The sequence below is a fragment of the Lynx canadensis genome, chromosome D4 (assembly GCF_007474595.2).
Source record: "Lynx canadensis isolate LIC74 chromosome D4, mLynCan4.pri.v2, whole genome shotgun sequence".
In the NCBI taxonomy this organism is placed as follows: domain Eukaryota; kingdom Metazoa; phylum Chordata; class Mammalia; order Carnivora; family Felidae; genus Lynx; species Lynx canadensis.
This window is the reverse complement of record NC_044315.2, coordinates 66,710,697-66,733,578: the sequence shown is the minus strand read 5'-3', so window position 1 is coordinate 66,733,578 and position 22,882 is coordinate 66,710,697. Positions and strand designations below refer to the sequence as shown.

Sequence of the window (22,882 nt, the reverse complement as noted above, 5' to 3'; positions counted from 1 at the left end):
CATACTCTGTCTCTCTCTGTCTCAAAAATAAATAAACGTTAAAAAATTTTTTTTAACTAGGAAAGTAATTATTTTATTAATAACAATGACAGCTGATCTATTGATCAAGAAGAATGTGCTATAGTGAAATACAATTTATGGGAAAGGGAACTCACTGAATACCAAGCACAATGCTGAATATTTCACACACATTACTTTAAGTTATTGGTTCTCAATACTTAAATTTCAGGTGATATCAATAAAAAGTTAGAAACAAAGGCTCAGTCTTACTTTGTTCTTTTATTTATTTATTTTTGTAGAAAGTGTGCATGTGAGTGGGAAGGGCAGAGGGAGAGAGAGAGAATCTGAAGTGGGATCCATGCCCAGCAAAGAGCCTGAGAGGGGCTCAATCTCGTGACTGTGAGATCATGACATGAGCCAAAATCAAGAATCGGATGCTTAATCGACTGAGCCACCCAGGTGCCCCACTTAGTTTGTTCTTTACTGCCCCAAGTATCTTGTGATTTGAAGACTTCTGAAAGAGCTATATTCAGATAGGTACTTAGTAAATGACTACTGAATCAATAAATGGGTTTGAACCTACTTGGATGCTTCTAAACCTATTTAAATGTTTTTTGAGAACTGTTCAAAAAAAATATCCGAAAGTATTTTAGGGAATTTAAATCTGAAACTTTATCTACAAAACTTGATTTTAATCACTATGGCCTCAAAGAAAAAGAATGTCCCCCAAAAGTACATTAGAAAGGTCTATCAAAACCTAAAAAACAAGAATAACCTTTATTTTCTAGTCAATGAAGATTTCAGTCTCCCTAAATCAACACAGATGTACAACAATGCTATAATCTTTCAAAAGACTGAACAAATTTTTTACTTTTAAGCTGAATAAATTTAGACCATTGTGTCTGAAAGCCCAAACCAACAATCTACAATCCTAGATAATTCTCTACATTACAAGATCCTTGTGATCAGGACTGTTTTAATTCACCTTGATTTTCTTGGACTTCCTATAATACAAGCTGAATATAAGGATCCTTTCCCCTTAGTTTTATTTTTACAAAGACAAAATAACTGCAAAACATATGCATGAGCACTTTCATTTCCTCAAAGTATCTACCTAATTAACGTGACCTACCCTTTCAAGATCCCTTTCTTTCAAGAACCAGAAATCCACAACAAACCTCAACTAATCATCTTACAACATTACTAAAAGCACCCAGAAGTACATACTAGTGATCTGTAAAGTTACAGAGATCTGATGTGTATTATCTTTTCATTTCAGTTGCTAGTTTTAACTGTCACTCCCACTGTTTCTCCTGCATAACCTCTATCACAACAAATGATAAATATTCAATTTCAATTGTATATACTTGATTCCCTGGTCAGGTATGGTACACACTTTTCCTTAAAATGCCACTTCTTCCCTCAGTAGAAACGGTTTTATTTTGACTATATATTTAAATTATTTTTATATCATAAATGGCAATGATGGAATTCTAGAAGCTTGTTTCCTGAGAGAGCACCTAATATCTATATCAGAGAAACCTGGACATTATGAAGTTTTAAAACATTAAGCCCAAGACCCAGAAGTTCTCAGGCAGTGAGTAAAAATTTTGTAGGTAGCCAAAATAAATAATGTATAGACTTTGATCAAAAAAAAAAAAAATGTGCTTTGACAGAGAAAAGGAACCCTGACTGCTGATATCACTCAGAAACTGATGAAATCAAGCCAAGAAGTAGGCTTCGAGGGGCAAAGAAGTTAAGCTTCACTAAAGCTTTGCATTCAGCCATGAAAAATGAGCATTAAATTCTGACAAACATATGTGGACAGAGAAAGAGGTAAGGGGTAAGAAAAGGATTCTTGAAAGCACAGAACCATATAGATTCCTAGGAGAGGAACAAAAGAAGATCTTGCAAGGGCTCTCATAAAAAGTCTTTGGATAGCCAAAAGCTTGATTAGGAAATGACTTCTAATCCAGAAAATCAGAGACCAGGGAAAGACAGAGTGGAGAGTGGAGTAGGTGGCTAAAGAGAATGATCTAGCCACACTGAAAGATGGATTACTCGTACCGAATTCCAGCAGATACAACCCAATTCTACCTTATCCAAAAAACTGACCTACTAGCACCCATTCCTTTGTACAGTCAATACTTCTCACCTTCAAATTCTCATAATCACCTTTCCACAAGCAGGATTGATAAGAATGACCCACGTCTTTAATCACTCCCTGATAGAAAATATACCAAAAATCTATAAAAACTAACATCTGTGCTAAGAGTGCTAAAGACTGGCATGTGACTCTTGCCTCTAGTCAAATAATAGGCCATCAGAAAAACAGAATTGAAGACTTCAGCCAAGATTAACAATAGACACACTGGTTTTCACACAACCCATGATGAATAATTTTGTGAATTATCTGATGAAGAATAAATAATTTAATCTAGGATTCAGAGTGGTGCTTTGAAGAGCTACCCCTTTCAGCAAATTTCACAATCCTCAAAGGAGTAAACCTTAAGTGATAATCTCACTATTCAATGTGTAGTGATTAGCCAGGAAGAGCAAAACCATCCCTTCTGTGGTAACCCAATCCAAAACTGATAGCAGCTCTTTTAGCCCTTTGGTGTATTCATTACAGCCAGTACTACATTACCTTTCTTAATCCTGTCTCTATCAATGAGAAAGACCTCTTAAAACAAAGTCATCATTTTAATTTTCTCTTCCCACACACTAAATAGGAGTGGCATGAGAAACAGAAAGAGATGGCACCAGGAACAGGATGGAATGAGAATACAAAGGTGTTAAACAGGAGAGCAGTGAAGTAGGAGAGCTTTAGCTCTTGAGGACTATTAAAAATGCTATGACTTCTCAGAAAATAAGACATAATTATAAAATTTATGAACAACAAAAAAATACATTCCAGGAAATATGTATTTTTTAATTATCCAAAATGGGTTCCCAACCATTCATAGCTAATTAAAGAACTGTACTAAAACTAACTATATTATACCAGAAATGAAATTCTTTTGGAAGTACATAATTGCCCACAACTAATTTTTTTTAATCTTGCTGATATATTGTTTATTCCAGAAGATATGCAGAAGACATTTTCTTTTTTTATACTTGGATATTAGGTATTTTTATTTTAACCAACGAAAGTCTAGTAAGAAACTGTTCTTGAATTTCATTTCTGACTTCAATATTGACACATATAAAAATGTAGGTTGTATACCATACCTATCCTTGATCTGTCTGGCAGCCTTGAAGCAAATCAGGGAGAAGAGAAAGAAGGCAGTTAGTGTTTTTCATGCAAGTTTCAATGGCAGTGACATGCAAGAAAAGTTAGGATATAAACCCTGGAATAGATTAGTTTCACAGTCATCAAAACATGTATTACAGGAAATCTGTACAGTTCATATCAGCTTGCACAACGTGATGTTAGAATTATAGTAAAAAAAAAAAAATCCAGACCCCATATAAGTCACCTTAAAAGGAGGAAAATTTAACACTTCAAACTAATTCCAGATGACTATAAATGTTTTTCCTTACCTTAAGATTATCAAAGCACACCTCCACTTGCATTCAGTCTGACACTCTTCAACTAGAACAATCAATCTCCTTCATGGGGCACACATTTCTATGCAATCTAATGGTTTTCTTATACATGTCAAATCTGTTCTCCAATTTTTCTTCAGTGATCTTTCACCATTTCATCATGGTTGTTCCAAGTTTTCTCTATATGCCTTCCCTGGGCAAAGACTTTGTATTTTGAGAGCTTGCCTGCTAACATATAAAACTGGGCTGCAGTTCTACAATCCTTTATCCAAAAGAGTAAAGTTGTAATGACAAAAATTCAGACAAGGAGAAACCAGAGAAATACTTGTAGCAATAGGGTCTTTCCCTGAGATGATACAGAAGCTACTAACTAAAACCTACTATGCATGAGATATGTTTGGGTTTTTTTAGTTTTTGTTTTTTTTTTTTGAGAATGCTAACACAAGTTTAGGAAAGAAAGAGCTATCACTTGATGCTATAGAGTATACAGAAAAACAATGAAAAATACACACAAAAACTGCTGTCCCCTTCACATTTACATAGAATGTAATATATTTAACAAAAGTTTTTTTCCCCCACACTGACCACCATAATTAACAATAATACATCCAATGTAAACTATAGCTGTTTTGCTCTACACTCTAATCCTAGGCCTTGCATAACGCCTGGCACATGGCAATACTAACAGTTATTCAATTTAGTTGAACACTAATTTGATGTATATAGCAATGCTTCTGCTGCCTCTCCTCTTCAGTTCTAATACTGTTCTTATTTGGTATTGGTCATTTTTATACCCATCCAAAATATTCTGGTCTGAATATCTTTCTACACAAAAAACCAGAACATTTAGGACATCAGCATATGACACATTACCAGCACTACCAGAATCAACTGTGAGACCTGTATACTAATCATTCTCTTCCCTTTATCAAGGAATTTTAGTCCTGGGGTGCCTGGGTGGCTTATTCAGTTAAACATCCAACTTGGGCTCAGGTCATGATCTCATAGATCATGGATTTGAGCCCTGCGTCGGGCTCTGTGCTGACAGCCTGGAGCCTGGAGCCTGCTTTGGATTCTGTGTCTCCCTCCCTCTCTGTCCCTCCCCTGCTTGTGTTCTGTCTCTCTTTCAAAAATTAATAAACATTTGGGGCGCCTGGGTGGCGCAGTCGGTTAAGCGTCCGACTTCAGCCAGGTCACGATCTCGCACTCGTGAGTTCGAGCCCCGCGTCAGGCTCTGGGCTGATGGCTCGGAGCCTGTTTCTGATTCTGTGTCTCCCTCTCTCTCTCTGCCCCTCCCCCGTTCATGCTCTGTCTCTCTCTGTCCCAAAAATAAATAAACGTTGAAAAAAAAAAATTTAAAAAAAAAAAAAAAAAATTAATAAACATTTAAAAAATTTAAAACCAAAAAGACATTTTAGTCCTTAATAAGTTTCTAAAGAGACTTTCCAAGTCCTGCATTCTGCAGGAAACAACCCAATTAGGTGGCACTGATATGTGTCTCAAGTCATGATACTACCTTGGTATTAGGAACAAGAAATGTTAAGAAAGTCAATTACAATGATTTTTAAAAACCACTGTCATTACAGCTAGAATTACAAACCAAAGATTTTAATATAAATGTCAGAGGAGAGAAAGAGGAGAATCCTCTTGTTTCTTTAAATATGGATAAGTGCCACTACCATTACCCCTAGACTCCCTTTATTTCTTCCTCCAGGTGAGGTGAAAGGACTTAATCTGAGATGAGTTTGAAAGGAGAAACTAGAAATAAGTAGCTCAGTTACTTTTCCTCTTTCTGGCAACTTGCTTGCCTACTGAGAACATATATTCTGTTCTTTGCCTCTATGCAGGAAGTTTGACAGAAACAGGCTCTCTCTCACACACACACAGAACTTGTATTGACTATACCTAGGTGGGCAAGTCTAACTCTAGGATTCAGTATTAGAAAGCTTACTCGTTGATATAAGCCAAATTCTCCAGTATTGTTTTGTTGGTATTTGGTTTATCAGCTTTACTGTCTTCTCTTATTTCCCAACTGGTTTAGAACTTGGTTAGAGAAATGTTACTTACCTGTCACTCTCAAAGAACCCAACAATCTGAAGACAATTACTATCTTTTTTTAAAAAATAAACTAAGATTTTGTTTCATCTTTCAAGAACACTATGCAATATATATGTTTAATTTCCCTACAACAATTTTCTTTAATCTCTATACCCAAAGTGGGGCTCAAACTCACGAGCCTGAGATTAAGATTTGCATGCTCTACTGATGGAGCCAGCCAGGCGCCCTCAATACTGTGTCTTTTAAACTGACCATAGTGATTCAATTTTGTGTCTAGAGTTACTTAATTTAGTAACGGTGCCATTTTTTTAGTGTGTCTGTGCAAGTGCATGCATGTGCACACGCATGTAAAGCTTTCTTGTTATCATTTAATGTACTAGATTACTTGTGGCAAACCAGAAAAGGAATACGTGAAAAGCCAAATAATGTTGGAAAAATTGTCTTGTGTATTTACACATAAACATACCCAGGTGATCAAACTGAAGACTCAGCATTTCCTCTTTCATTTAGGTTCGAATTTAACAGTACATACACTGTGTAAATGCAGAAGGGGTTGAAAAAGTTACTCTGTGTGATAAAAAAGGGGAGAAAGTCTCATATTCTGAAGATACTTCTCTAAAGGGCCCAATTTCAAGAAACATCTTAAATTGGAAAATTGTTTAATTTTTTTCTGGAATTTCTTCTCCCAAAGCAGAAATCTATCCAAAAGACACACATTACTATGCTGTCTGATTCCTCTTTCAAGAGTGATGCATTCTGTCAATTAAACATCTCTGCTTACCAAGTACCAAACGATTTCAGAATTTACCATTGCTCTATCTCTAACACATTTATTTGCATCTACAGAATTCCACTTAGTGAATTATGAACAGGCCTCAGTGAATCTTCAGATTTTGGGGTAATGGCACTGTATATTTTTAGAAAGCCTTCAAGAAGTATTAGCCATATTACCTTGCTCAATACCACTGTTTTCAATTTCAATAACTATTTCTATTTCAATCTTTTATTGAAATCCTTGCCAACACTTCACTTTATTGCCTTCAGATATGGCTCCTTTCTCTCCCAATCTCTTCCTCCACCTCTCAATTAATTGTTTTCAAAATAAATCTTACAATCCTGATCAGTTATAGGAATCTATCACCTGAGACCAAACTTCTTTAAATAGAACTGTAATAAGAGTATAAATAGGAGTAATTGCAAATGGTTCTTCATAATTACCAATTAGATACAAAGAAGTTAAACCAGATCTTTCTCAATCTCTCTTGGTTTTAATCTGCTATAAGTACATACAGAAACTATTTTCTTCCATGAATTTATCAAGCACTCTGAAAGTTAAGATCTTATTGTTTCTGTATTTCTTTTTAATATCCTCATTTTTCTATTTTTATAGGAAGATGTTAGATACAAAGTACCCTAAAATAATTCAACTGTGGAGCAGCTAATTGAATAGTATTTTCTAAACAGTTAAAATGGAAATAAAATAAAAATTTTAGATCTTGCTTATTGTACTCAATGAATCATTTACCCGAAAAGAACAAAATTTGAGATTTTCAAATTTCTTCCACTCAGCAAAAGTTTTGAAATTCATCAGTAAAAAATATGCAGTCTGAGACCAAGGTTTAAGAGATCTGAGTTTCACACCACATGAACCAACAAGTTACTTAACTCGTTTAGGATTCAGTTACCTCATCTATAAGGTGATGAGCACTAAAGTATCTTCGAACCCCAAAAGTTCATCTAAGCCATCTTATTTTCACATAACTTTTAAAAAATTATCCAAATTAAACACTTCAACAATCGAATTCTCTGAAATACAGACTAAAATGAAGAGGCCACTAGGGAAAAGTTAGTTAAAATCAGAACATTAATAAAAAGCAACAAAAATAAGAATACAGTTGACCCTTGAACAACACAGGCTTTGAACTACATGGCCCACTTATATATAGGTTGTTTACAGCATAGTGCTGTAAATGTGTTTTCTTTTCCTTATGATTTTCTTAGTAACATTTTCTTTTCTCTAGCTTACTTTAAGAATTCAGCATATAATACACATAACACACAAAATATACATTAATCAACTATGCTATAGGTATGGGTTCTGGTCAACAGTAGGCTATGAGTAGTTAAGTTTTGGGTGAGTCAAAAGTCACACATGGAGGGGCGCCTGGGTGGCTCAGTCGGTTAAGTGTCCGACTTCGGCTCAGGTCATGATCTCACAGTCCATGAGTTTGAGCCCCGCGTCGGGCTCTGTGCTGACAGCTCAGAGCCTGGAGCCTGCTTCAGATTCTGTGTCTCCCTCTCTCTCTGGCCCTCCCCCGTTCATGCTCTGTCTCTCTCTGTCTCAAAAATAAATAAAACATTAAAAAAAAAGTCATACATGGATTTTAAACTATGTGGAGGTTGGTGCTCATAGCTCCTATCTTGTTTAAGGGCCAACTGTATATCTGTTTCTGAATAACAATAGAGAAAAATACACTCATGCTGTCAAAATGATGAATCTAGCAAAAGCTAGATTTCAAAACTAGCATTTGCCTGACAGGATTTATCTTTATTTTGATTTGCAGTAGAGTCCAGTAGAGTTCCTGGTAACACTCTGAATGCCACACAACACCAAGAAACTTTTCAAGTCTTGTCTATATGTTCATTCACATTGTTTTAGTATAAAACAGATTTTCCCATTAGATTTGGGAAACATAATTTTGTAATGTTTTCTTGAGACAATCTGAAAATGACTAAGGGGCAAACATTTAATACTTTCCCAATACTGTTTATAATATATAATTGAGACTCCTACCCTCACCCCAAAAATACCATATTAAGGAATAACCTGGGAAATGAAAGGGACTCCAAGAAAATGAAAAAGAGATGGCTCCAAAGAATGAAAGAGAAAATGAAAAGAGATGCTATTTTCCTCTAAGCAAAAATACTAGCTTTAAAAAAAAAAAAACAAAACTACTGCACACCAGTTGAAACCATATATTAAAAGTTTTATATTTTCGATACATATCCTTATCTGTTTATAAAAAGAACTAAAATATGATCATTTAAGCCTTTTTCACAAAGCTACAGTAAATAACTTGAAATAAATTTTTAATACAGTACTGCATACATCTGTTCTATGACTAAGCACATAAGACATAAATGCCCAGAAATGAAATAAGGTGAAAAATTACAGTTTGGGCTATTCTATTGAAAAATTTTTTAAAGTAGGCTTCACACCCAGTGTGAAGCCCAATGTAGGGCTTGAACTCACAACCCCTGAGACCAACACCTGAGCTGAGATCAAGAGTCAGATGCTTGACTGACTGAGCCATCCAGGCACCCACAGTTTGGCCATTCTTAACAAATATTTATATTTGTTTTTAAATTGCCTTCATAACTGAAATATTCACGCTTTTGGTAAAGATTCTTTCCTCTCTCAGCATTCCTGACTTCAACCCACAGAAAGCACTTCTGCTAATACTCCTGTTCCCTTGAAAACACACTCAGCTTCTACCCTTCTCCTTATTTGTTCTACCCAGTGGTCAAGGCTGACACCGACTGAACAATATGCCAATGGCGAGTTACTATGAGTCTGAAGTGGGAAATACACAAAATCCATTCTCCCTTTTCGTCTAAGATCAAATGCAGAAGACACTGTTCCCCTTTCACCCCACCCTGTACTTTTTATTCCACTGAAGGTTCCATGTACAGGTACCCATTCCCTCCCTTCTAGTCTAACAAATTGGGTTATGTGTGGCAAGATAATGAACTGGATGGTTAGTGACTTGGAAACTGCCCCACAGACTCAGCTCTTTTCATAAGTAGAATTCAAGTTCCAAATTTAGGGATGGGGGAACAGAAATATTAATTTTGCCAAAGGATCCAAGCAATGCTCTGCAGACCAGCTATTAGCAGAGAAGCCAGGTTTGGTGAGGTTTTGGCTACTTGTCCATCCAGAAATAAAGGAAATGATCCAAATTTCATTTGCTTGTGAGCCTTCTTCATATATTCATATCAAGCAAACCTCTAACAATTAAAAACAGTTAATGAAAATAAAACAAATTTGTAATGCCAAATTTTAAAAAATTAATGAAAGTATGTTCCAATATCCTTTTCCATTTGTGCCATTTTTACTCATTCATTTTCAGATTTTCTAATGCTGGTAAATAGCATAGCTTCATATTCAGGTACTGCTGAGGTACTGCAACATGATCATTTAAATGTTAGTACTTAAAGTACTCTTTTTGAAAATAATGAAGTCTAAAAAGACTCAGGGGCTGGATTTCAGCCTATGATTTTTTGTGCCCACGAGCTATTCAAATTAATCTGATTTAATCACTTTAATATGGGATATTCATAAACAGTATACCTTAAAAGAATTTATTTTCCCAAATATCTAACAATATAGTGCTAGCCCAATAATTAATCTTTTAAGTCATCTTCCCTATTCTGTCAGCAATTAGGTGTTTGAGGCAAGCTTATCTATAGTCCACGCAGCTGATTAGAAAAGTGAACTTGGTTTGTGACTTGGAATCAAACTATTATTTGGATACTATTTGGATGTACTAAGAAAATAATCACAAACAACTCTCAGTTAAGCATTTTTCTTGAACAATAAACTCAGATTTTTAGGTACAAAACAATGACAAATAATTTATTTCATCACATTTCCAATTGGGTTAAGCAATTAAGCAATACTGCACAATGCTGAAAAACCAAAATAATAAAATAAGAAGCAACATGGAACATTAAAAAAATATGTTTAAACCACAATTGGATTTATCAGAACCTTCCCAATTTACAATCATCTGGGAATAAGTTTTAACAAAGTTATGACAAAGGAAAAAAGGAGGAAACAGCAGCCTTTGAGAGCAAGGGGAAAGGACTCAGAAAATAGTGGAAAGAGAAACTTGGAAGAAACAAACTTGATCACAGTTTTCCCAAGCGTCCGTCCCTACTTAAATGCAACTGGGTTCAAGTTGTTTTTGAGTACTTTTGTCTATATTTTACTGTTTTCCTATCTTCTTCCTCACTCTCAGGCTGTTAGTTCTTGCTGCTATGATTATGCTTGTCATTTATAACTACCTCACTCCACTAGAAGGGGACTCTGTTAACAACTAGGAAACTGAAGAAAAAACTAAAAATTTACTAGCGCCATGTATATAATAGTCACCAGATTCTAAGAAACTATCATGAAAAAAGAATATTATTTCCTGCCCATGAACTCTATGACACTAACTTTGATAACTCAGATACTTTTTGCTTTCCGTAAATTTTTTGGCTATGTTCCAGATATTTGAGGTTATCCCATAAACATCCTCTGCAAAGGTGATGTATATATATTTTTAAAGTACTTTAAAGTATGATACATTTCCCTCATAATTCCTTTATATAGCAAGTCCTACCAAATGCAAAGATGAACCTACTTACAATCTACCTCCAAATTCAAGAATTAAGTAATTCACAGATTTACAGCAAAAGAATGTTTGTATTCATTTTATTAGAAGTAATCTATTTTTAAAATTCATTTTCAAAATGCAAGGGATGTAAACCACTAAAATGTTATCTTCTCAAGGAAGTTTTTTCTACCTTCAAATTCAGAGAAAAATCATGAAATTAAAATATTAGATGGACAAAAAATGGATTATAAAACCGTGCTAATGCAGTTTTCACTACATACTCCACAAAGACCAAGAAAATATCAAATTCAAATATCTTATCTTGATAAAATTCCTACATAGTATATATTTTACTAATTATATAGCTCAAGTTCCCACTTTTCTCACACCTTTTTTTAATATATTCTACATCCTTATTCTACATCAAATACAGTGTATTTGACTTGATAACTTGGTAATCATTTAAAAATGACCCAACTTAAAATAAAAATTATAATCTAGAAATCAGAATCTCCTAAATACCAGGATCTAGGTTAAAACATTAACAGTCTTATTATTCTACTGCTTATATTTCATACCAAACATACCCTTCAAGTAAGATCCTACATTTTGGGGGCACCTGGCTGGCTCAGTCGGTTAAGCATCCTACTCTTGATTTCAGCTCAGGCCATGATTTCACAGGTTCGTGAGTTCGAGCCCCACATCAAGCTCCACACTGACAGTGCAGAGCCTGCTTGGGATTCTCTCTCTCCATCTCTCTCTGCCCCTCCCTTGCTCTTGTGTGCGTGCTCTCTCTCTAAATAAATAAATAAACTTAAAAAAAAGAACCTACATCATCATATGTTAACAAAACATTCAAACAATTACACTAAACAGTGGGACATTTAATAACAGATTTAATAACAAATTTCACTAGGTTACAGTGCTCATCTGCATCAAGTGATGTTTTCCCAATCAGCTCATAGAAGGAATACAAAACTAGATTTTGAACAATGTTAATAGCAATATTAATCTTCTTTCCTAAGTCAAAAAATACTTATAACAAAGGTAAAAAACACAAGTACCCTTAAAATAAATAACCAGTAGGGATGTAACTGAAAAAGAAAATAGGGGCGCCTGGGTGGCTCAGTCGGTTAAGCATCCGACTTCAGCTCAGGTAATGATCTCACAGTTCATGAGTTCGAGCCCCGCATAGGGCTCTGTGCTGACAGCTTAGATCCTGGAGCCTGCTTCAAATTCTGTGTCTCCCTCTCTCTCTGCTCTTCCCCCGCTCATGCTCTGTCTCTCTCCTTCAAAGATAAATAAAAACATTAAAAAAAAATTTTTTTTAAAAAGAAAAAGAAAATAACTTGATTCATCTGAATAGAGCATTAAAGAGAAATTAAGTAATTTGTTCTTGACTCCAAAGACACATCTGGGTGTCTGCTTTGGAATACATAAATATACAGCAATTTACTTAAGAAATTCCAAGCCTATTTATTTACTTATTTATTTATTTTTAATTTTTGAGCAAGAGAGAACATGTGAGTGGAAGAGAGGGGCAGAGGGAGAGAGAGAATCCCAAGCAGGCTCCACAATCAGCACAGAGCCCAACATGGGGATCAGTCCCATGACCCTGGGATCATGACCTGAGCTGAAATCAAGAGCTGGATGTCCAACTGATTGAGCCACCCAGGCGCCCTCCATAAAGACTTTTTTAGAATTAGAAATAGCTGAATAAATCCAAAATTGAAAGGGAAAGCACCATTTTTTTTTTTAAACAAAACTTTCCTATTTAAGTGGTTTAGTTTTTTGGCTGGCTTTTTGGTACCTTTGAAAATTCTTCAGGTTCCTTTAGATCTAATGACCGTGTTGCAAATTCTAGTAGTTCTTCTGAGTTCTCCAAGGCATTATTACATTGACTGAGCTGACTCTAAAAAATAATAAAAATAAATCTTTAAAACAAATTTCCTATTTCCATGAGGATCTTAACTGTATATTGTTATAATGAACTTACAATTTGAATAGCAAAAATTGAACAAAAATATTTTAGAGAGGTGTTAAAGCAACATAATCACTAGTCATATATGTAAGAAATTGTAATTATTTTAATACATTGTACTTAACATCTTTCCATAATTTATTCAAAATAGCTTAACTGCATACAGATATAGATATACCCATCATTTAAAAACACAAGAGAAAATAAAGCAGTTATAAAAAGTTGGGGTCAAATTCACTTAAGATTCTTCTCAATCAAGGTAATCAGAAAACTATCAACAATTTAGTTAACTATCAACAATTTAAATTAAAATATCAAAATAATTCATCTGCAGACAGCATCCTCTATAAATGAAGACTAAATTTCTTGATAATATTTAACAATTTAAACTAAAGTTTATTAATTAAGTTAAAGGTACATTCAGTTGAGCATAATTTTAATATTCCATTTATCACATTACTCAAATAATACATACTACCATAAATGATAATTTATAGTTTCCAAAATTGGGTAACACAGGAATCACAAATGGAATTGCCAAGATTTCAAAAAGAATAAAGAGGAACAAAAGATGGTAACTGTTACAGTGATGTGCTCTGTTATGGTGATGTATTAATTTCAAGTCTTTCTTAGTTCTCTTCCATTCTATCATTTGTGGTCTAAAACTAAGCCCAGTCATGAAAAACTATTGTTAGTGATACCTTTAAACAAAGAAACAGATATATTTCTAAGTTTTTAACGTACTCAAGATTTTTCTTCAGAATATTAATATCTATTACTATCTATTCCATATTCAAATCTACTTAGGTTTCCCTTAAGATCAGCACTAAAGATAAACTATGGCTAATTTTCTTAGTTTCTGGATGTGTCATATTTTAACTTTGGAAAAGTAGAATAGTTTTACCATATTTTGGGTTAAAATAGGTTTTCATGTATTATTCTAAGAACCCAACCACAATCTACTAAAAATACTACTCCTTCTAGGAGTAAAACTCTTATGAGTTCCAAAGAATAATTAACAAACCACCATTTGAAATATGTCAATTGTTGGAGAGCTTTATGAAAGCAAAATCACAGGACAAAATGGTAGCTATAAATGGTCTACACAGGATCACTAGGGCAAACTAAGTTAATATAGCTTTAAAGTAAGAAATAACAAAAAGAATAAGGAATATATCTCAAGGAACCATTAAAAGAATCAAATCTGAGGTCAAAGTTTAAGATAAAATATCTTATTCTAAGAAAATGCTATAAATTTGCTTTCAAGTCAAGAGGGAAGTTAAAAAGAGTACAAAGGAATTCAATTTAAAGAGCAATAACTTGTCAGTTATTTAGAGGAATTAATAAAATCTTAATGAAAACAACATACTATCGAGTTTGTGAACCCAAAGGAAAAACAGAGATACTCTACTGTCTCCAACTAAAGAAGGAAATGGCATCAGTAGCCAAGTTGTGATTCTTTTTAATGTTTGTTTTTTAAACTATCCCAATAAACCTTTAATATTTGAATTACCATTAGGCTGATATCACCATAACTTTTCCTTTGAATCATAATACAAAAACATCCTCAAGAATGAACTTCTGTCCACTAAGCTTATATTTCAACAACTCACAGTCTTATTTATAGCGTATTGTCCCCTCAATATCTCTTGATCTCCCCTAGATCACTATTCCTAGGAAACAAAAAATTGCCAAAATTTTTGTGGCATTGAGGAACAGCAAGTATTAAGAGTTACAAAGGATAATCAAGTGTAAGATTAAAAAAAAAGAAAACAATGGAATCTCTGGAAAAAATGAAGATCTCAAGTGATGATACAGGAAGGGAAAAATTGTCTAACATCCTTGTAGTGACCACTTTGAAACAGTACTTGGAATTCTGCTTCTATTTTCTGCAATGTTCTGAATTCTCCATCGTTATTCAACAGCCAGTGATGAATCTGATAGAATACTTGGCAAAAAAATCAGAGTAAAATCATCCCTTTTAAAAAGAGCCCAAATGTAAATTTAATGGAAGACTTCCATGAATCATCAGCTCAGTTGCAAAAAAAAAAAAAAAAAAAATTATCATGTAATTAAGATTCACAAAATCCAAAGTAAACAAAGTTCATCTGAGACTATAAGAAAAAGAGTTTAAATAAATTTATGTAACCCAATTTTCTATTAATGGCAATTTAGTCAACAACTAGAAACAGAAACTTAATAGTTTACAAGAGCAATAAATGCAGCTCGTTCTAAGAACAGCACTGTAGATTTTACGTGTACACACATATATCCAGCTCTGTATATGGCTGTCAGAAAATAAGTTCTGAAATTAAAATATCACACTTCTTTTGGAAGTCTTAAAGACATACTTTATTTATTTATTTATTTTTTTACGTTTATTTATTTTTGAGACAGAGAGAGAGAGAGCATGAACAGGGGAGGGGCAGAGACAGAGGGAGACACAGAATCGGAAGCAGGCTCCAGGCTCTGAGCTGTCAGCAGAGCCCGACGCGGGGCTTGAACTCACGGACCGCGAGATCATGACCTAAGCCAAAGTCGGACGCTCAACCGACCAAGCCACCCAGGCGCCCCTTAAAGACATACTTTAAATCAAACTCCACAATGGATAGAAATTACCCCATTCTGAAAATCTCAAACATCTTGAGTTAATAAAGAACTCTTCTTTTTTTTTTTTTAAAGTTTATTTATGTTTAGAGAGAGAGAAAAAAGAGCAAGTGGGGGAGCGGCAGAGAGGGAGAGAGGGAGAGAGGGAGAGAGAATCCCAAGCAGGCTCCGCACTGTCAGCACAGAGTCTGATGTGGAGCTCAAACTCACGAAACCATGAGACCATGACCAGAACCAAAATCAAGACTTGGACACTTAACCGACTGAGCCACCCAGGCACCCCAAAGAATAACACTTCTAAAAATCAAAACCCACATGCCATGACATAAATGATACAGATCTATCCTCCAAATCGGCACTGACTTGGCTTCAAGACGATTCGAAGACTCTTCCAAACTTTTGAACTTTGATGATCTTAACAACTGACCAAACTCTTAACTGAAATACCCCCTCTTACCTTTATTAATTAAGCTTTTCCTCCCTCAAAGCACTTCAAATCAGTTTCTTTTCTTTTTTAAGTTGATTTATTTATTTTGAGAGACAGCGTTGAGCAGGGGAAGGGCAGAGAGAGGAAGGGAGAATCTCAGGAACCATGAGACCATGACCTGAGTTGAAATGGGAGTCAAATGCTTAACTGACCGAGCCACCCAGGCACCCCAAAAATGAAATACTGTACTCTGAAGTAAACTTAACTAAGGAGGCAAAAGACCTATACATTTAATGCTGTAAAACTACTGCTGAAAGAAATTAAAGCTGATACAAATAAATGGAAAGATATCCCATGATCTCAATTGGAAGACTTAATATTATTAAAGTGTCTATACCACCCAAATCAATCTACAAATTTAATTCAATCCCTATCAAAATTTCATGGCATCTTTTTTGCAGAAATAGAAAAAAAACATGTTAAAATTCACAAGGAATCCCAAGGGACTCCAAAGTGCCAAACAATCCTGAAAAAGAAGAACCAAGCTGGAGACCTCACTCACAGTTTCTGATTTTAAAATTTATTACAAAGCTACAGTAATCAGGACAGTGTGATACTGGCATAGAGACAGACATATAGACCAGAGCCCATACAGAGCCCAGAAAGGATCCCACACATACGCAGTTAAATGATCTTTGATAAGAATGTCAAACCACACAATGAGAAAACCACAGAATCTTTTTAGACAAATGGTGCTGGAAAAACTGGATACTCACATGCAAAAGAATGAACTGAGACCCTTACCTAACACTACATACAAAAATTAACTCGAAATGGATTAAAGAACTTAATTAATACAAGCCCCAAAATTATAAAACTGATAAGAGAAAACACAGAGGAAAAGCTTCATGACACTGAGTCTGCAATGAATTCTTGACTATGACACCAAAAGCAAAAAGAGACAAATGGGACTATACCAAATTTAAAAATTTCTCCATAATAAAGGAAATAACACAGTGAAAAGACAACCTACGGGATAGTAGAAAATAATTACAAATCCTACATCTGACAAAGGGTTAATATCCAGAATATATAAAGAACTCCTACAATTCAACAACAAAAAACAACCCAATTAAAAAATGAGCAGGAGGCCTGAATAAACATTTCTCCAAAGAAGACATACAAATGGGCAACAAGTATATGAAAAGATGCTCAACATCATTAATCATTAGAGATGCAAATCAAAGCTACGATGAGATATCATCTCACATACATTAAGATGGTTACTACTGGAGTGCCTGGGTGACTCAGACGGCTAATTATCCAACATCGGCTTAGGTCATGATCTCGCGGTTCATGAGTTTAAGCCCCGCAAAAGGATCTGTTCTGACAGCTCACAGCCTGGACCTTGCTTCAGAGTCTGTGTTTTCCCCCTTTCTCTACCCCTCCCCTGCTTGCACTCTGTCTCTCTCAAAAAAAATAAAATAAACATTAAAAAAAAATAAAGATGGCTACTACCAAAAAATATTTAAAATATGGATGAATAGGTGATGGTGGTCAAAAGGTACAAATTTCCAGTTATAAAATAAGTCCTGGGAATGTAATGTACAGCACAGTGAATACAATTAATAATATCATATTGCACATTTTGCAACATAGGCCTCAAATTCACAACCCCAAGATCAAGAGCTGCAGGTTCTACCAACTGAGCCAGCCAGGTACCCCTACTGTACTGTATATTTAAACACTGCTAAGAGAGTAGATCTTAAAAGTTCTTATCACAAGAAAAAAAAAGTCTGTAACTATGTGTGGTGATGGCTGTCAGCTAGACTTACTGTGGTGGTCATTTTGCAATATGTATAAATAGCAAATTATTATATTGTACACATAAAACTAATAAAATGTTATAGGTCACATCTCAATTTAAATAATAATGATAGTAATAATAATAACAATAAAATAGAGGTGCGCCTGGATGGTTCAGTCAGTTAAACATCTGACTCTTGATTTCAGGTCATGGTCATGATCTCACAGCTCATGGGATCTTGTCCTGTATTGGGCTCCATTCTGATAGCAAAGCCTACTGGGGATTCTCTCTCTCTGCCCCTCCCCCACTCACCCTCCTTCTTTTTCTCTCTCTCTTTCAAAAATAAATAAAAGCAGTCAAGAAGGTAAATCTTAGGTTTTTAACCACAATTAAGAAAAAACAAGAGGGACGCCTGCCTGGGTGGCTCAGTTGATTAAGCATCTGATTCTTAATTTCACTCAGGTCATGATCTCAGTTTGTGAGTTCAAGCCCCACATCAGGGCTCTGCGCTGACCTCACAGAGACTGCTTCAGATTCTGTGTCTCCCTCTCTCTCTTCCCCTCCCCCACTTGCTCTCTCTCTCTCAAAATTAAGTGACTTTTTTTTTAATGTTTATTTTTTGTTTTTGAGAGAAAGACAGTGAGCAGGGGAGGGGCAGAGAGAGAGAGACAGAGGATTCAGAGAAGTGGGCTCTAACATAAAAGTAGTTATTCACAGAAATTCACTGATTTTTGCTGTCAAGAAATCAAGTACTAAATAGACTTAAATTATTCATATTTAAATATGCTGTATGATCTCACCTGTAACTCTTGTGATTTACGAGCTTGTTCCTGCTTGATACTGTTAATCATACTTTCTTTCACCTCATCCAAAATAGAATATAAACTATCAAATTCTTCATCTAACTCTGAAAGTATGTTAGAAGAATTTTCCTGTTTAATAAACAAAACAATGATTTTACTGAAGAGCTGTCAAACATTTGAAAATACTTATCAGAGAATAGACTCACATTATAAACCATCTCAGCCTAACATCATTTAAACAACAAAATCTAATACTTGACATAGGCTTTAAAAACAGGTAAATCCTAGAAGATGGTTGCTAATGCGGAGAGCACTATCTCAGTTACGCTATGAGTTAAGCAACTTTTTATGAACTAGCCTATACCCTCTTCATCTTTTAAAGCAATGTTTCCACAGGACAATGTGAAAGTTTGTTTTAAGATTGCCACCTTTGTCCAGACCTTTGTCCGGTTCCAAGGCAGACCGTAAGCCAGTGGTTCTTTGTCATGCATCAGAATCATCAATGAAGCATTTTAATGAAATATTCCAGAGATTTTGATTCCGTAACTGAGGAGAAGTTTGAGCATACAGGGATGGGACTAATTTTGTGTAAATCTTAAAATCTTTCAGGTTGTCTACAACAGTGCATTTACATTAAGATATACAGAACTTAAAAGACCAAGCAATTCCTTATTGGATCTTAAGAGATTTATCAAACATTGAATTTTAGGGCTTGAAGCAACCTCAGAAGTCATCTTCTGACTAGAATTTGTAGTCAAACTCCTAAATTTTAGGAATTAAAATACAGAAAGTGATTTGCCCAAAGCCACACAAGTAGTTACCAGTGGCAGAATCAATAAAGCATTTCAAGCCTATTAACTTCCCAGAGTTCCTCATCTTCTCATTAAGCAAGACGCTATTTCAACAATAACTTAAAATATCTGTGAAATCTCTAGATAAGCAATATCCACACTTGCAGTAATTATGAGACAGAAGAAATTATCTTAGGCATTTTTCAACTTAGATGAATCATTCCATTAAGAGAATTGGCACCAGTTAAGAGACCTAATATGTAACAATCCACTGCAATACCATAAACCAAACTTTTGCTTATAATTTTTATAAAAATAAGTTATCATCTCACTAGAGTCTTATCAAAAGTGGTGTTAATCACTTTACTAATTGATTTACAGTGACAAGAACAAGTTGTGGGAAAGAAATGTGCAGTCTGGTAGGCAAAAGACCTAAATCTAATCCCACATTAACCACTCAGTAATCAACATTTGAGTATGTACAGTATGGATTATCTGCCCAAACCTGGGACTGTTTCCTTAAGTATTCATTTTTTTCATTAGGCACTTTACTTTTTAGTTTTATGTTTTACTTTCTTCCAGTTCTATAAGCAGACCTTTTACCATCTACATTTTCCTTCTACTATTTATCATAAAAGAAATGTTTAGCATCCCAGTACTCTGAAGAAATATAATTTGCTCTTAACTGGAATTAGAAAAGACAAATCTATAATGGAAAGAGTCAAAAGTAAGCACTATACTATTCCTTAGCAGCTACAATTCCAGAGTTTTTTTCCTTACTATTTGACCTTTCCATGGAGAATGTAGGAATAGTAAGGAAAGCATTTTTTTATTTATATGCCATTTAAAAACCCTGCTCTCACCTCCTTTAGTTTATAATCTAGAGTTCATGGAGTATATTTATTTATATTGATTTGGCCCAACAATCATTCATTGTGACATATAACAAAACATTTTTTAAACAGTCATACCTGAACTCCTTTTAGTGTTTGATTTAGTGTATCAATAAAGTTCTGAATTTCATCATTTTTATTTGCCAGAGTTGAAATGATCCTTTGTAGAGCTTCCTACGATTAAGATAAACAAACAAAAACACATAACATGATATTTTAATGAAAGAATTATAAATCATAACAATTCTCTAAACAAACCATATATAAGAGGAGCAATGTAAAACTTCAAATTGTTAAATTTCCAAAGGCCTGTAATTACAAAAGATGAGATATGTATTTATACTGTTTTAAAACCTCTTATTTCTAGTGTACAACTTAATCACTACCACACCTTTCATACTAAAAATGATCAATATTATTTAATATCAATGGTATTATTTTAGGTCGTAGGGCCATGGCCAAGGAATAGAACCAAATCCTTAAATGCTGCAAAAACAAATGGAACTTTTTAATACAATATTAGGATATGAGGAATAAAAGCAAAGAGGCAGTAAAATTTGACATTTAATTTATAAAAATAAAAAACATATTTTAGAAATATGAAAGCGATAATAAATTTGCAGCTAAAATTGCAACATTCATTGCAGTGTTTATAGATGTCATAAAACCATAATAAATAAGTAATTTTAGTAACAAATACCTCAGACTTTTTGATAATGCTTCCTACTTAAATAAAACATTTGGTTATTTAATCTTTCATACTCTCTAGATCACGGCTGTACAATAAAATCTTATGCTATGATGAATATGTCCTATACACGTGCTGTCCCATATAGTACTCAATAGCCATATGAAGCTAATGAGCTCTTGAAATGTAGACAGAACTGAGGAACTAAGTTTATCTTTTTTAACTTTAATTATTTTCACTTTTTATAGCTGCATGTGACAAGTACTGTCACACTGGACAGCACAGGTCTAGGTGTTCAGTAACTCTTCATGGGTAGTAACAGCAAACCCAAACAAGGTACTTGTATTCTCAGTAAAAATAAAATGCAAGTACTTTTACTTCATAATCTTTCCAGAAGCACAAGCCTTGTTTCTGTAAGCACCTACAAGTGTAAATATTTTAATAATGCCCTATGAAACTTTGTAATAAAGGTTCTCCTCAAAATATAATCAGATATTGATAAAGGGCTATATATAAAGAGCTCAAGAAATAAACTGATAAAGGGATATTTTATATAAATGTTCATAAAGCATGATAACAGTGAAAAATTAAAAATAATCACAACAGTTATCACTTAATTCTCACAAGAATCCCTGAAATAAGGAGGTATTATAATCATCCCTGAGGCTGCCTAAGGCTCCCTGCTGTATTCACTTACCTATACTATTACTTCCCATCCTCACGGATGGTGGTATTTTAGTATAATAACACAATGAAGTTATGCTATGAAAGAAGATCAACACCAAGAGTTAGCTTTTTATCCTGTTGGTGTTCCTCCCAGAAATGGGTACATATACCAAGATTTGAATACAAAGACAATCAGCAGAGAGGCAGAATGAAGCCAGGACTTGGAGGAGGGGTGGGGACAGGTGTAGGAGTGAGAATGGTAATACAGAGATGTAGAAAAGGAGTGCAGAGGACTTAAGGGTTCCAGTTATTCATCCCAGATAGGTTCCATATATATTTAAAAACAACACAATGGAAGAGTAAAAATGGTTCTGCACAATCACTGGACTGTGTAGAGTAAGCTTCAATTAAGACTGGTCTCTTTCTGGTAAATGGACTGTACCTGCCTCCCCTTTTATCACCCCTAATGGCAGGGCTAAATCCATACTGTACAGATGACAAAATGGAAGTAACTGTTAGTAAGGTAAATATTATGCTCAGTCTGTCTCCAAAGTCCACGCTGTTTACCACTCTAGAACACCGTCTCTCAGTCTAACAAATTTGCCCATCATATGAAATAGCCACACAATAAATTATATATTCTTTTAAAATTTTGGTTTGCTAAGACTCTTCAATGACATATAAAACTGCTAGAATTTCCATAGTAGAGTATCGCTGTTTGAGGTTTATAGCTCTGCCCTCTGCTAAGCATACTCATGAACTTCGAGGTAAAGATTAAGAGTCTTCCAGAAGAGATCTTATCCCATGAAAAGGAGGAGCGAGGATCAATGAATTCAACCCAACAACAAATTTTCATCACCAGGATATATGTGAGTTCAATAAAAACTGAAGGAAATTTCACACAAAAAAACTGTGAAACACTGGTATATATAAAGTCAGACCTAGTTCAGAGCCAAAAAAGAAATCTCCCTAGTACAAAACAGATTTTCAACTTTTATTTTTTGTCTAAGTATAGTAGTAAAGTCTGTATTTAGGGAATTTTGAAGGAAAAATTCTTGGGAGATAGCTGAAGCATAATGCCCCAGGTAGGTAACCTCTAAGCTCCAAGGATTTTAATGAGAAGCCTCCCTACCTTTCTAAAGCTCCCTGCTACTTACTGAATATAGTCAAAGCCATCTAAATGTTCTAATTTTTGTTAAGTTTTCAAGCTAAATCCTTTATACTTTTAAGA

The 22,882-nt window shown here is 34.6% G+C and overlaps 1 protein-coding gene across 2 annotated transcripts in view; it reads right to left on the bottom strand.

Annotated features, from left to right (window-relative positions):
- FSD1L (fibronectin type III and SPRY domain containing 1 like) overlaps positions 1-22,882 on the bottom strand; it is a 71,173-nt gene that overhangs the window by 36,008 nt on the left and 12,283 nt on the right. For both annotated transcript variants that reach the window (XM_030293933.1, XM_030293934.1), the window contains exons 2-5: positions 20,376-20,471; positions 18,611-18,742; positions 12,799-12,900; positions 3,232-3,254 (exon numbers count right to left, since the gene is read on the bottom strand). In XM_030293933.1, coding sequence (XP_030149793.1) covers positions 3,232-3,254; positions 12,799-12,900; positions 18,611-18,742; positions 20,376-20,471 — 353 coding nt within the window. The remainder of the gene's footprint in view (positions 1-3,231; positions 3,255-12,798; positions 12,901-18,610; positions 18,743-20,375; positions 20,472-22,882) is intronic.